Genomic DNA, 15,408 nt, shown 5'->3' with positions numbered 1-15,408 from the left:
AGGAACATGTCAGAATGTATAAATACGAATGCAGTAGCAGCTAGAATGCGAAGATTTCACAGGTAAGGGCTAGTCTAGCAGTGTGTTTGTGGACTTAACCATGAAACACAGTCTTGCTGACCCCGGTAGAAACCGAAGATTCTGCCCCTAGGCCTCAGCTCTCTTGTGTACAATCCTTTCATCTCCAGCTTCAGAGGGGAGAGTCTCCCTCTAGCTGCGCTGACGAACGTTCCCTCTGTCCCAGCACCTGCAGCATACCAGCAGGAAGGAGATACGCTTTGGCAGCCCACAGCACCTGTGCTTCGGTGTCAGGGGAGCGCAAGTGGTTCTTCAGAACTGCACAGAGGAAGGCCCTGTCATCCATCAGCAGCACTGGGACTTCCAAGAGGTAAGTCATCAGTTCAGGAAGGGCTCAGTAGTGCTACTGGCCAGAACTTCTGGTCAGTGCTACAACCTGGGCTCTTCTTGACCAGAGGGTCAGCTTTTACCACACAGGCTTTTGTTGTCAGACTTTGTGGCTTTACACTAAGGCCAAATCGGACATACCACCTTTTTTCCATTTAATGGAAATTCCACTGTGAGCATTTATTATTTTAGTAAGACTTTGATTCCTATTACTCACAGGAGAGAAACTCTAGATCCTTCCCAAAGATTGAATATCAATATAGAGGAACTAGGAGTATAAAGTACTTAGAGAGAGGGTCTCAGATATAGGACTGGAAGAGGAACGTGATAGTATCAACAATAAGTGTCCATCCATACGCAGCTTTTTCTCCATTTCAAATCCTTTCTGAAATGAGTTAGCATATAAATACACAAAATATACACATCAGTTTTTATTTCTTTTCTTCCACTTCTTCTTGGGGGTAATAACCTAATTGATAAGCTAAATCACAGCAGGCAGTTGAGAAAAAAGCTCTCGGGGCTTTGATAACCAGTCAAGTCAGGACTCAGGGAGCCCACACATGCTAAGAGAAGTCTTAGAAGCCAAGCTGAGGTCTACAGTAGGCCATAAAGGATCATTTTAAGTAATTCCTGTGAATGAAGTATTTTCAAAGCAGTATTTAAAAACGACAAGTTAAGATTAGTGAGTAATGTACCCAGCATATTTCAGGCATTAAAAAAAAAAAAAAAAGAAATTTAAAATGATATTTTCAGAAACTAAATATTTCTGTAAAAAGGGAATAGTTAAGTTAATATTAGATCTGGTGTGTTTTCAGCAGCTAGTGGCCATAGTCTTTCAAACATGTCTGGCTTAGGTCTTCAAATGATCCTTGAAATCTTGCTCTCTACTACAACCTGGTGGCAGCAAGACTGCCACCAAACCCCAAAACCAAACTCATTGCCATCGAGTCTATTCTGACTCATAGTGACCCTATAGGACAGAGTAGAACTGCCCCATAGGGTTTCTAAGGAGCGGCTGGTTGATTCAAATTGCCAGCTTTTTGGTTAGCAGCTGAGCTCTTAACCACTGCACCACCAGGGCTGATTAAATCCTTTCGAAAGCAGAAATTTATAAGTACAGTGATAACAATGAATGTCACAAATACAGCATAAAGAGTGGTCTGTCTATACATTAACATCCTACTAACCAGAACTCTCTAAGAAGTGGCACATTTACATAACCACAATAATTATAATGAGGTTAATGACCCCAAGGCTCTGAAAGACATCCAAATTTGGGGGTTAACTAAATTATCTTTTATGTTAATGAAAATACTACAGTTTTGTACCAGGCCAGTTCGCACTACCCTTATTATTCTCTTAATAATTAGCACAATCCTTAGAAATGCCTTCCTTTGCTGACTAGTTGTAGGGGACTGGTTTCTTTTTTTCAGAATGGAATGATAGTTCACATCCTGTCTGGGCAATGCATTGAAGCTGTCGTGCAGGAAAACAATAAAGACTTGTATTTGCGCCAGTGTGATGGAAAAGCCAGTCAGCTGTGGCGATTTGACCAAATCAACCCTGTGGATGAACGATGAATGCCAGTGTCAGAAGGAAAAGAGAATTTTGGCCAACACAGTTCAGCTCCAAGGGAACTAAAGAGTATGTATATTTCATGAAGTAGGCCTCTTGGTGTTTGTGTTTCTGGTGATAGAAAAGAATATAAACAATCTCTCCTTCTTGCATCTTATTTCATTGACAGCTGGCTGTTTGAAAAGGAAAAATCTGATTTATTGTCTCATTGTCTTCATCACTGGAAGATAATCATTCCATAGTACAGAAAGTTCTTCATTTTTTCCATTAAACACTTAAACAATTGCTTTTACTTCTGACTAGGGAAAGAACCCTGGGCATTTCTAGCAGCACCTCTAGGACACAAAGGTCCAATAGATCAATTTCTTTGCCTTCAAATGATCTTACCTTGGATTGTCTATGTGGCCAACCATGAAAATTAGAGTGTGAAGGGGATGTAATGGTTTGATATCCCAAATACTTTGGACAAGGCTTGTTAGCATGAATTTCATGCTCATTGGTATAACAATAGCTCAGAAAAAGGGAGAGTAGGGTTGGAGCGAAGGTGGAAGGGAGCTTTGACCCAATTATTCAGCTCAATCTAGCAGCTGAAAAGAGTCAGTAAACCTGAGAAAGGTATTTTCACATTTATGAGAATTTCCTCAAATTTTCTACCTCTGTCCACCCTGTCCTAGCCTTTCCCTAGATTAGCTACCATAACCAGATTCCCTTGCAATGTATTTCTCTTTAATCCTTGGTATTGCAAGGATCATCCAAGACTGAGAATACTGATTAACAAAAATGTTTACAGTTGAGAGCCTCTCCTGATGTCTTGTTTCAGGGCTTGTATTTACTGGATCATTAACAACAGTCTTTGCAAAGTGACAGACTTCCTTGAGAAGGGAATTACAAAGCCTAAGCTAAAGTTCTATGAAAGGAAGCAGAATTGGATGTAAACGTTCATGAAGTGGTCACAGGGCTATCCCTGAGCCCACAAGAGCTATCTGGGGCCTCCAAATGAGCCCACAGGTTGAACATTCACAGCGTGGGGAAAAAAGGACATGTTGACTGGTGTGTCTGACACCTCAACAAGCACAGGGCCAATGCTAAGAAGAGCTGAATGACTCTCCTTGCTGTGTCCTCGCCTACCTAGTTCAGCTGTAAGTGTTGCTGAGTGTAGTTGATTCTGATATTAAGAAGACACCATTTCTGGGGACCATGGTCTCAAGGGATATCTGGGTCTATTGGCATAACATAGTTCTAAGATACATCTACTGGTCCCATCTATCCAGAGCAAAGGAGAATGAAGAAAACCAAAGACACAATAAAAAGATTAGCCCAAAGGGCTAATGGACCACATGAATGACAGTCTTCACCAGCCTGAGCCCAGAAGAAATAGATGGCACCCAGCTACCATCACTGACTGCTCTGACAGGGATTACAATATAAGGTTCTGGACAGAGCAGGAAAAAAAAATGTAGAACAAAATTCAAATTCATGAAAAAAGACCAGATTTACTAGCCTGACAGAGATTGGAGGAACCCCCGAGACTATGGCCACCAGACACCCTGCTGAGAACTGAAGCCACTCCCAAAGTCCACCTTTCAGTCAAAGATTAACCCAGTGCCGTCAAGTCGATTCTGATTAGACAGACCTATAAATCAAACAGCATACATACGTGAGGAATGTGCTTCTTAGTTCAATCAAGTATACTAGACCAAATGGGCAGTACCTGCCCAAAAGCAAAGACAAGAAGGCAGGAAGGGACAGGAAACTTGGACGAATGGACACTGGGAACCCAAGGTGGAAAAGGAAAGAGGAGTGCTAACACGTTGCAGGGATTTCAACCAATGTCATAAAATGATTTATGTATAAATTTTTGGATGATAGATAGTAGACAAGGATCCACTTCAGTGAAGAGAAGGACAGCACACAACACAACTGGGCCAAAGCAAAAGCTAAGAAGTTTCCTGGACACATCCAACACTTTAAGGGACAGAGTAGCTGGGGCTATGGCCTGGGGACCATAATTTCAGGGATCATCTAGGTCAATTGGCATAACATAGTTTATGAAGAAAATGTTCTACGTCCCACTTTGATGAGTAGCATCTGGGGTCTTAAAAGCTTGTGAGCTGCCATCTAAGATACATCTATTGGTCCCATTCCACTCAGAGCAAAGAAGAATGAAGAAAGCCAAAGACACAAAGAAAATACTAGTCCAAAGGATTAAAGGACCAAATGAGCCAGAGACTCCACTAGCCTGAGACAAGAACTAGATGATGCCTGGCTACCACTAATGACTGTCCTGACAGAGAACACAACAGAGAGTCCCGGATAAAGCAAGAGAAAAATGTAGAAAAGAAACTTGCACTATAAACTTTCACCTAAAGCACAATAAAAAATTTTAAAACCCTAGGAATGAACCATTAAAGAGAAGAAGAAGGTGCTATTCATGCCCATTTCTCTCCCAGGTGGAGTTCACTCTCGACATTATCAGCTTGAAACCCTCTCCCTCAACAATGCCGATCTCCTTCAGGATATTTCAGAGCAAAGTGCATTTCAAATGAGAAAAATTAGGTAGAAAGTGTGTGTCTACAAACAGTACCTATCATCATTGTGTATTCCTTCTCCACTTGCTTAAGTCAATGGCATGCTGCACTTCTCCTTTCACCTTTCTCTGTACTGTCCAATATGGAAGTCACCTGCCACATGTGAATATATAAATTTAAATTCATTAAAATTAAATTTAAAACTCAGTACCCCAGTTGTAAGGGTCGCATTTTACATGCTCACTACCCACTATTGGCTAGTTGGCTACAATATCAGACAGTGCAGATATAAATAACCCAATAATTACAAACAGTTCTCTGGGACTGTTTGTGCTGATCTAGGTAGATTCATTATCCCATGTAGAGAAGAGATTTTACCCACTGTTTTCTTGCTTCAAACCTGTCTATATTTAAGACAAATTCCCATAGCATTCTGAGGCTGAGCTGGAGCTAAAAATTCTCAGATGACAACCTTGTAAAGAGTATTGATGGTTGAAGAATAAACATTAAACAAGACCTCTATTTTTTCAAATGAATTTTATTATCAGATTGTGGATGTTTGATGTTGCTGATAAATTAACATAATTAAATAAAAGGCTGAATTCAATTGTGTAAGTTGTGTTTGACAGTAATTAACAAAAGGACCCAGATGGCTTATTGCTTAATTGGTTGAACAAAGCAAGAATGCAGTGCGTCTAGCTTCTTTAACCATCCCCATGATTTATTACTTTATTACAGAAATGGTTGTCAACTTGGTCCCTGGCTGGCATTTACAGACCTTTAATTTAAACAAAACAGACGCTTCCATTTAGTTCTAAAAGAAATTCAACCTTCTCATTACGGTGTAGCCAAGTATTCAAATTTCCTCCTCTGTCGACTCAGCTTTAATTTCATCCACAATTAGCAATTTAAAACCAGAGAAACTTGACAGCTGGGAGACCTGATTCCCAAGAGTTTGATCTTCATTTGCCCATCTGACTTTTATGATTGGTTTCTAAGATTGAATTTCATCATCACTCCCACTGAGTTAGTCAATGGAATCCCAATGAAGGGAATGGAGAGAAGTTTTCAGCCAGCAGTCTAGGAGTCAACGTTCTTTTTTTTTTTTTTTTTTGGCGGGGAGTCTCTGGGTGGCACAAATGATTAAGCGCTCAACGGCTAGCAAAGTTTGGTGGTTCAAAGCCACCCAGAGGTACCTCAGAAGATAGGCCTGGCAATCTGTTTCTGAAAGTTCACAGCCCTAAAAATCCTATGGAGCAGTTCTACTCTGCACATGTGGGTCACTATGAGTCAGAATTGACTTGACGGCAACTAATAACAACAAGGGAAGCAGTGGTGGTAGAAGGGGATAGTGGGAGGTAGGCACAGTGTTTAACTGGGTGTTCATAAGCAGTTGAGTGCCAGAGTTGAGGATGGGAGCTCAGGGGAAGGGGAAAGTATGTGGTTTCACACATTATGTTCCAACCACAATAACAGCTCATAGTTATGAGTACTTTATTTTTCTCCAAATTTCATTTATTTTGTTGTTGTTGAGAATATACGCAGCAAAACATACACCAATTCAAGTTTCTACATGTACAATTCACTGACATTGATTACATTCTTTGAGTTGTGCAAACATTTTTACCCTCCTTTTCTGAGTTGTTCCTCCCTCATTAACATAAACTCACTGCCCCCTAAGGTTCCTATCTAATCTTTCGAGATGCTATTGTCAATTCGATCCCATATAGATAGTTCTTTAAAAAGCATAATGCTCAAGGCAGACCTTTTTTACTAGTTAAGCTAAACTATTGTTTGGTTTTAAGATGACTTTAGGGGATATTTTTGGTTTAAGGTTTAAAGATTATCTCAGGGCAGTAGTTTCAGGAGTTCATTCTCTGTGGCTTCAGAAAGTCTAGAGTCCATGAGAATTTGAAATTCTCTTCTGTATTTTCCCTCTTTTGATCAGAATTCTTCTATGGAAACTTTGATCAAAATGTTCGATAGTGGTAGCCAGGTACCATCCAGTTCTTCTGGTCACATGGCAGAGGAGGCAGCTGTTCATGGAAGTAATTAGCCACACATTCCATATCCTCCTCTTATTCCTGACTCTCCTTCTTCCAAGGGTTTAAGATTCTTTATGTTATTTCACAATCGCAAAAGCAGATGTCATTCCAGGAGAAGACCTGATCTATTTCCTCCTTTGTCCCATTGCCACAGATCTCACTGGCCAACTCAGAATTCCAACCTCAATAGGCATCAAAAAGTCACCCAGAACCATGATTAGGGTGCCATCACTGCACCACAACTTGACATTATTAGAAATCATGCTATTGTGCTCACCTTAAGGAGGTTCCATTTTTAAATGAAAAAGACAGTTGGATACCAAGTGATCTGTGACTAGTGCCAAATCTGGATAAAGGCAGACTATGTCAATGAGCTGTCTTAATGGGCACAACTGTATATATTATGTAAACTATTTATACTTGTTATTTAAATGCTCTTTTAAAAATACAATTTGTTTGAACCGCTTTTGACCCAAGCCCAAAGCCTACAATTCCTGTGCTGATTGTTCAAACGATTTAGGCAATTAGCCACATATTCCATGGCAAGGAGGTGAGATTTCCAGGATTCTAGAACCTTCTGTTATTTCTGTATTAAGAACAACCCTCCAATCTCCAACCCCCTTGCCAGTTTCAATCTCTTCTTCCATGAATGTGCTCTTTGAATATAGAGGTGCATCCTTGCTATCATTTTAATATTGTGACACTCTGCTGCTGTGGTAGGTCTTACCTTAGGTAGGATATGTTTATATTTTCCCATCACCAAAGGCTCTATGTAATGCAAACACACTATGCTGTCATACATATAAACAGCTTGCATAACATTCTTTGGATTAAAATAAGAATCATCATGGTCACTTCTGGGATCATATTTTTCAAGTTTAATCCTAACAGACCAAATTCATGTTTGAAAATTGCAGTTCCCCAACAATTCCCAAACTCTTCAGCTAGCTCATAGTCAACTGACATTCCAGGATCCTTGGAAAACACTAAAATAGTGGAAAAAGAACAGGGCTAACTCTGCTGCAGTTTTGGCATGTGAAAGGCTTTAATTTTTCAGTACAAGAATGGCCAAGAGAGTAGCATTTCCTTTACTTCATTGAGAGGCCCTCACGAAGACACTGCTGACCACTACCCTTTAGGCACAGGCCAAGAGTGGCATTGCTTAATATTTTAGTCAAATAAGATACAGCAGAGCCTGAGCAGCTGTCTTTAAAGTCATAACCCACCTAGATACACTAATGCTTTCAGGGAATGGAGAAGTATCTATTGCATGGGATATAGACAGCTCTTGGATTATCCAGCTAGCACAATTCTCCAACTGTAGGTTCATGGCTACAGTGGAAGCTACCCTGTTCCCACAGCAAGATTCCACTCCCTTCTCCCAGTTGATTGGTCCCAGGGAGGACACCTGACCCAGTTGAGCCAATCAGCATGTTACCCAGTAATTTTATTATTGAGGCTAAGAAATTAGTCTGTCTGCAAATGACTGAGGAGATAATGTGAAAATTTCTGAGCTCTCAGCAGCCTTGTTTCTGTACATGACCCTATGAAGCAGATAAATTAAGTCTAGAGAGACAGAGAAAAGAAGCAAATGTAAAAATAGGAGCAGAGGCAAGGAGGCAAGAAACAGAAAGAGCATTGTGATGACAGTCAAGTTGCTGGTTCCAGTTTGTTTCCAAGGCCTTACTATCCCTGTCTTCAGAGTCCATGAGACACCCAATAATCTTTTTGTTTCATCCAGTGCTTCTCAATCTTCACTGTGCTCACAAATCACCCAGAAATCCTGTTAAAATGTAGATTTCAATTCAGTAGCTCTGGGGTGGGCCCTGAGATTCTGCCTTCCTAGTAAGTTCCCGGGTGATACTACTGCCGCTGGTATGTGCAAACAATTATTCCAAGTTGCATTTCTGTTACTCGGAACTAAAAGAGGGTTCTTGGGCTATTTTCCTTTGTTTATCATAGATCTCTTTTTGAATCCATGTGATAGGATGGTTTGAGCCTATGTTTTATAGGACAATACATCTTGTCCAGTGTAATGAGGATGATTTTAATTTATTTTTCTCTCTTCCCTTGGCACCCTTGCTCTCTCTCATTCTGTCCACTAGTTCTACTCTTTTCAGAGGGGAGTTCTTTACCATTTTTATCGTTTGTTCTGTGGTTACATTGTGCCATCCTCACTTCCTTATCTTGTCCCCAACTTCCCCCTATTTCCCATCTCTGATCAAAGCTGCTTTTCCAGAACCATGGTCTTGTGGGCTTTTATCTCACTCTCACTTTTCCGTTATCTGGGCCTCTATGTCCTTCTATCACCTATTTCAACCAACCATTCTTAATGGAGTGAATAGCCTCGATTTCTCCGAAGGATTTTTTGAAGCACTGAGAAAATCAACTAACAGCTCAGATTTTCCGCTCATCAATCTCATCTTCTTTTCTGGTAGAATCTAGGGTATGAAGATGAAGAAATGCCATTTAATATGGACTTGGGATGATAGGGCTACTGGAGGTAGTGTGGTGGTGGTGGGAATGTGGCTCTGGTTTTGTGGAGTCAGCTGGGGTGCAAGCAGGTAGGTAGCCCTATGTAGAGGACCTACATAGAAGAAGCCTCTTGTTGTTAGGTATCATCAAGCTGATTTTCCACTCATAGCGAGTCCATGTGACAGAGTAGAACTGCCCCATAGGGTTCCCTTGGCTGTAATCTTTATGGAAGCAGACCACCAGGTCTTTCTCCTGTGGAGCTGCTATGTGGGTTCAAACCAGGGCTTCAAACCACCCACATCAGGGCCTAAGGACTGGCAGCTTCACCCATACTATCTAGCCACCCATGACAGGGGTCTGAAAATAAGTGGTGCCTCCCAGTCCTTACAGCCAACAGCATTGGGTGCCCAAAGTCTGGCTGTAAAACCAACCCACCTAAGTGCTCTAGGGGACAGTGACACACCTTCCACCTAGGCACTCAGGGGCAGCCATCATCCCCCTATCTTGCTCAGCACATAACCCCCTACTGTGGCCAGACATCTGTACCTGCTCCAATAACCCCTACATAGCCCTGACCAACTAGGAATGTGGGTATGAGTCTACACTATACACTCAGTGACCAACAACTTAGAAAAACCTGAGCTGAATCCACACACAAAAAGTGAACAGACTCCTGGGCTCACACATCTAGAAGTAGCTCTAACCACCTGGTGACAGGATGTGAGTGTCAAAGGTGTCAATAATCAAAGCAGCTCATATGCCCAGCCTATTTGGGCATATCAAAACAAAACAAGAAGCTAGGACACAATAAGGAAACACAAAATAAATAAATATAATAACTTACTGATGACCCAGAGACACTAGTCAATGTCAAATCACATAAAGAGGCAGACCATGATGGCGCCAGCAAGTGAACAAAGCAAAGAACCAGGAAACCTCCCAGAGGAAGGTAAAGTCTTGAAATTACCAGAGGTAGAATTCAAAAGATTAATATACAGAGCTTTTCAAGATCAGGAAGGAGATCAGGCAAAACTCAGACCAAGCCAAGGAACACACAGACAAAGCAATGGAGGAATTTAGGAAATCTACACAAGAGCAGAATGACAAAGTTAACAGGCTGCTAGAATCCACAGAGAGACAACAAATAGAAATCCAAAAGATTAACAATAAAATTTCTGAATTAGACAACTCGACAGAAAGTCATAGGAGCAGAATTGAGGCAATGGAAGTCAGAATTAGTGAGGTTAAAGGTAAAGCACTTTACATCAATTTATTTGAGGAAAAATCAGATAAAAGAATTTTAAAAAATGAAGAAACTCTAAGAATTATGTGGTACTCTGTCAAGAGGAATAACATGCAAGTGATTGGAGTACCAGAATGGGCAGAAGATAACAGAAAATACAGAGAGAATTGCTGAAGATTTGTTGGCAGAAATCTTTCCCTGATACTGTGAAAGACAAGAAGATATCTATCTAAGAAGCTCATCAAACTCCACACAGGGTAGCTCCCAAAAGAAAGTCACCAAGACATAATATAATCAAACTTGTCAAAACCACAGAAAAAGAGAGAATTTTAAGAGTGGCTAGGGATAAACAAAAAGTTGCCTACAAAGGAGAGTCAATAAGACTAAGCTCTGACTACTCAGCAGAAATCATGCAGGCAAGAAGGCAATAGGATGACACATATAAAGCCTTAAAGAAAAGAAAAAAAAAAAGCCAGCTAAGAATTATATATCCAGCAAAACTGTCTCTCAAATATGAAGGTGAAATTAGGGGAGGACATTTCCTGATAAAGAAAAGTTAAGGGAATTTGTAAAAACAAAACCAAAATTACAAAAAGTACTAAAGATAGTCCTCTGGCTAGAGAGTCAATAATATCAGATAACAACCCAAGACTAGAACACAGGACAGAACAACCAGATATCAACCCAGATAGGGAAGTCACAAAAAGGAGTCAAACATAAAACACTGAAAATAGGGAAACGGAGATGCCAATATATAAAACATGACAACACTAAATCAAAAAAGAAGGACTAAATAGTATAATCATAGAACTTTCATATAGAGAGGAAGTTAAGGAGATATCAAGAAATAAAACATTGGTTTAAGCTTAGAAAAATTGAGGTAAATTTTAAGGTATTCACAAAGGGCACTAACAAATCTACACATCAAAATAAAAAAGAAGAAAAACATAAAAACTCAGCAAATACAAAATAAACAAAAATGCAAACGATGAAAAGAAAATACAGAAAGAATAATGACTCAGCACAGAAAATTAAGAGGAACAAGGAAAATGTCAATACCACACACACACAAAAAAAGAATACATCAAAATGACAGCAGTAAACTCATACCTATCAATAATTACACTGAATGTAAATGGCCTAAATGCATCAATGAAGAGACAGAGAGTGGCAGAATGGACAAAAAACACAATCTGTCTATATGCTGCCCACAAGAGACACACTTTAGATTCAAGGACACAAACGAACTAAAACTGAAAAGATGGAAAAAAAAATATATCAAGCAAACAACAATCAAAAAAGAGCACAAGTGGCAATATTGATCTCCCACAAAATATACTTTAAAGCAAAATCCACCACAAAGGATAAGGAAAGACACTATATAATGATTAAAGGGTCAATACACCAGGAGGATATAACCATAATAAGTATATATGCACCCAATGACAGGGCTGCAAGTTACATAAAACAAACTCTAACAGCCTTGAAAAGAGAAATAGACAGCTCCACAATAGTAGTAAGAGACTTCCACACACCACTTTCAGTGAAGGACAGAATATCTAGAAAGAAGCTTAATAAAGACACAGAAGATCTAAATGCCACAGTCAACCAACTGAATCTCATAGACATATACAGAACACTCCACCTGACAGCAGCAAAATATACATTCTTTTCCAATACACATGGAACATTCTCAGCGTAGACCACATATTAAGCCACAGAGCAAGCCTTAACAGAATCAAAAACATTGAAATATTACAAAGCAACTTTTCTGACCATAAAGTCATAAAAGTAGAAATCAATAATAGAAAAAGCAAGGGAAAAAAAAAATCAAATACATGGAAACTGAACAACACCTCATTCGAAAACCACTGGGTTATAGAAGAGTCAGGGGGGGAGGAATAAAGAAATTCATAGAATCAAATGAGAATGAAAACACATCTCACCACAACCTTTGGGACACAGCTAAAGCAGTGCTCAGAGGTCAATTTATAGCAATAAATGCACACATCCAAAAATAAGAAAGAACCAAAATCAAAACATTAAGCCTAAAACTAGAACAAATAGAAAGAGAGCAGCAAAAGAAGCCCTTAGACACCAGAAGAAAGCAAATAATAAAACAGAGCAGAAATAAATGAAATACAGAATAGAAAAACAAATGAAAGGGCCAACAAGACCAAAAACTTTGAAAAGCTCAACAAAACTGATAAGCCATTGCTCCAAATTGAGAAAAGAAAAACATGAAAGAAGCAAATAACCTGAATAAGAAATGAGATGGGCGTTATTACAACAGACCCAACTGAAATTTAAAAAATGATAACAGAATACTATGAAAAATTGTATACCAACTAGTTTGAAACCTAGAGGACGTGGACAAATTTCTAGAAACACACCACCTACTTAAACTAACACAAACCGAGGTAGAAAAACTAAATATAAACCTACAACAAAAGAAGAGATTGAAGAGGTAAAAAAAACCTCCCAACAGAAAAAAAGCCCTGGTCCTGACAGCTTCACTGGAGAAATCTGCCAAACATTCAGAGAAGAGTTAACACCAATATTACTAAAGGTATTTCAGAGCATAGAAAAGAATAGAATGAATGAAGAATAGAATGAAGCCAGCATAACCCTGATACCAAAACCAGGTAAAGACACCACAAAAAAAAAAAAGAAAGAAAGAAAATTACAGAAAAATATCCCTCATGAGCATAGAAGCAAAAATCCTCCACAAAATTCTAGCCAATAGAATTCAACAACATATCAAAAAAATAATTCATCATGACCAACTGGGATTCATACCAGTTATGCAGGAATGGCTCAACATTAGAAAAAAATCAATGTAATCCATCACATAAAGAAAACAAAAGAACCACACGACCTTATCAATCGATGCAGAAAAGGCGTTTGACAAAGTCCAAGGCCCATTCCTGATAAAAACTCTCAGCAAAATATGAATAGAAGGGAAATTCCTCAACGTAATAAAGGGCATTTATACAAAGCCAACAGCCAGCATCATCCTAAACTGGGAGAGTCTGAAAGCATTCCCCTTGAGAACGGGAACCAGACAAGGAGGCTCCACTTTTATTCAACATTGTTCTGGAGGTTCTAGCCAGAGCAATAAGGCAAGAAAAAAAAATCAAGGGCATCCAAATTGGTAAGGAAGAATAAAAGTACCCCTATTTGCAGACAATAATGATCTTATACCCAGAAAACCCCAAAGAATCCACAAGAAAACTACTGAACTAATAGGAGATTTCAGCAAAATATCAGGATACAAGGTAAACATACAAAAATCAGTTGGATTCCTCTACGCCAACAAAGAGAACTTCAAAAAGGAAATCACCAAATCAATACAATTAAAATAGCCCCCAAGAAGATAAAATACTTAGGAATAAATCTAACCAGAGATGTAAGAGATCTATACAAAGAAAACTACAAATACTACTGCAAGAAACCAAAAGAGACCTACATAAGTGGAAAAACATACCATGCTCATGGATAGGAAGACTCAACATTGTGAAAATGTCAATTCTACATACACAAAGCGATCTACAGATACAATGCAATTCTGATCTAAATTCCAATGGCATTTTTTTAACAAGATGAGGAAACAAATCACCAACTTCATATGGAAAGGGAAGAGGCCCCAGATAAGTGAACTATTACTGAAGAAGAAGAACAAACTGGGAGGCCTCATACTACCTGATTTTAGAACCTATTATCCTGCCACGGTAGTCAACGACAGACACATAAACCAATGGAACAGAACTGCAAACTCAGGCATAAATCCATCGACCTACAAGCCGAGGATATGTGACAAAGGCTCAAAGTCCGCTAAATGGGAGAAAGACAAGTCTCTTTAACAAATGGTGCTGGTATAACTGGATAACCATCAGCAAAAAAGTGAAAAGAGGCCCATACCTCACACCATGTACAAAAACTAATTCAAAATGGATAAATATAATATCTAAAACAACAAAGTTCATGAAAGAAAAAATAGGGACAAAGCTAGGGGCCCTAATGCATGGCATAAACAGAATACAAACCATAACTAAAAGGTACAAACACCAGAAGAGAAACTAGATAACTAGGAGCTCCTAAAAATTAGACACTATGTTCATCAAAAGACTTCACCAAAAGAGTAAAAAGAGAACCTACAAACTGGGGAAAAAAATTTGGCTAGGACAAAGCCGATATGAGTCTAAACTCTAATTTATATGAGATACTGCAACATCTCAACAACAAAAAGACAAATAGCCCAATTAAAAAATGGACAAAGGATATGAACAGATACTTCAGCAGAGAAGACATTCAGGTGGCTAACAGACACGTGCAGAACGCTCACCATCATCAGCCATTAGAGAAATACACATCAGAACTACAATAAGATACCATCTCTCCCTAACAAGGCTGACGCTAAGCCAAAACACACAAAATAACAAATAGTGGAGAGGTTGCAGGGAGACTGAAACTCTTATGCATTGCTGGTGGGAATCTACAATGGTACAACCACTTTGGAAAACAATATGGTGCTTCTTTAAAAAGCTAGAAATACTCTATGATCTGGTAATCCCACTCCTAGGCATATACTCAAGAGAAATAAGAGCCATCACACAAATAGACATATGCACACCCATGTTCATTGCAGCACTATTCACAATGACAAAAAAATGAAAATCACCTAAATGCCCATCAACAGAGGAATGGATAAACAAATTATGGTACATACACGCAAAGGAATACTATGCAACGATAAAGAACAATGATGAATCCACAAAACACCTCACAACATGGATGAATCTGGAGGGCATTATGCTGAGTGAAATAAGTCAGTGACAAAAGGACAAATATTGTATGAGACCACTATTATAACAACTCAAGAACAGGTTTAAACACAGAAAAAAAAAGCATTCTTTGATGGTTACGAGGGTGGGGAGGGAGAGGGGAAGTCACTAAGTAGGTAGCAGGCAAGGGTCACCTTCTGTGAAGGGAAGGACAGCACACAATACAGGGGAAGTCAGCACACCTGGACCAAAGCAAAAGCAAAGAAGTTTCCTAGATACATCCGAACACTTTGAGGGACAAAGTAGCTGGGGTAGGGGCCTGGGGACCATGTTTTGGGGAATATCTAGGTCAA

At 39.3% G+C, this 15,408-nt stretch overlaps 1 protein-coding gene across 2 annotated transcripts in view; it reads left to right on the top strand.

The window, feature by feature from the left end:
- The window catches only part of GALNT15 (polypeptide N-acetylgalactosaminyltransferase 15), a 64,963-nt gene extending 49,778 nt beyond the window's left edge, over nt 1–15,185 (top strand). For both annotated transcript variants that reach the window (XM_049870804.1, XM_049870805.1), the window contains 2 exons: nt 245–388; nt 1,839–15,185. In XM_049870804.1, the coding sequence (XP_049726761.1) occupies nt 245–388; nt 1,839–1,985 (291 nt within the window). In that variant the 3' untranslated portion in view covers nt 1,986–15,185. The remainder of the gene's footprint in view (nt 1–244; nt 389–1,838) is intronic.
- The last annotated feature ends 223 nt before the right edge of the window (nt 15,186–15,408 follow it).

The sequence above is a fragment of the Elephas maximus genome, chromosome 27 (assembly GCF_024166365.1).
Source record: "Elephas maximus indicus isolate mEleMax1 chromosome 27, mEleMax1 primary haplotype, whole genome shotgun sequence".
Taxonomy (NCBI): Eukaryota; Metazoa; Chordata; class Mammalia; order Proboscidea; family Elephantidae; genus Elephas; species Elephas maximus.
This window is presented reverse-complemented; position numbering and strand designations above follow the sequence as displayed.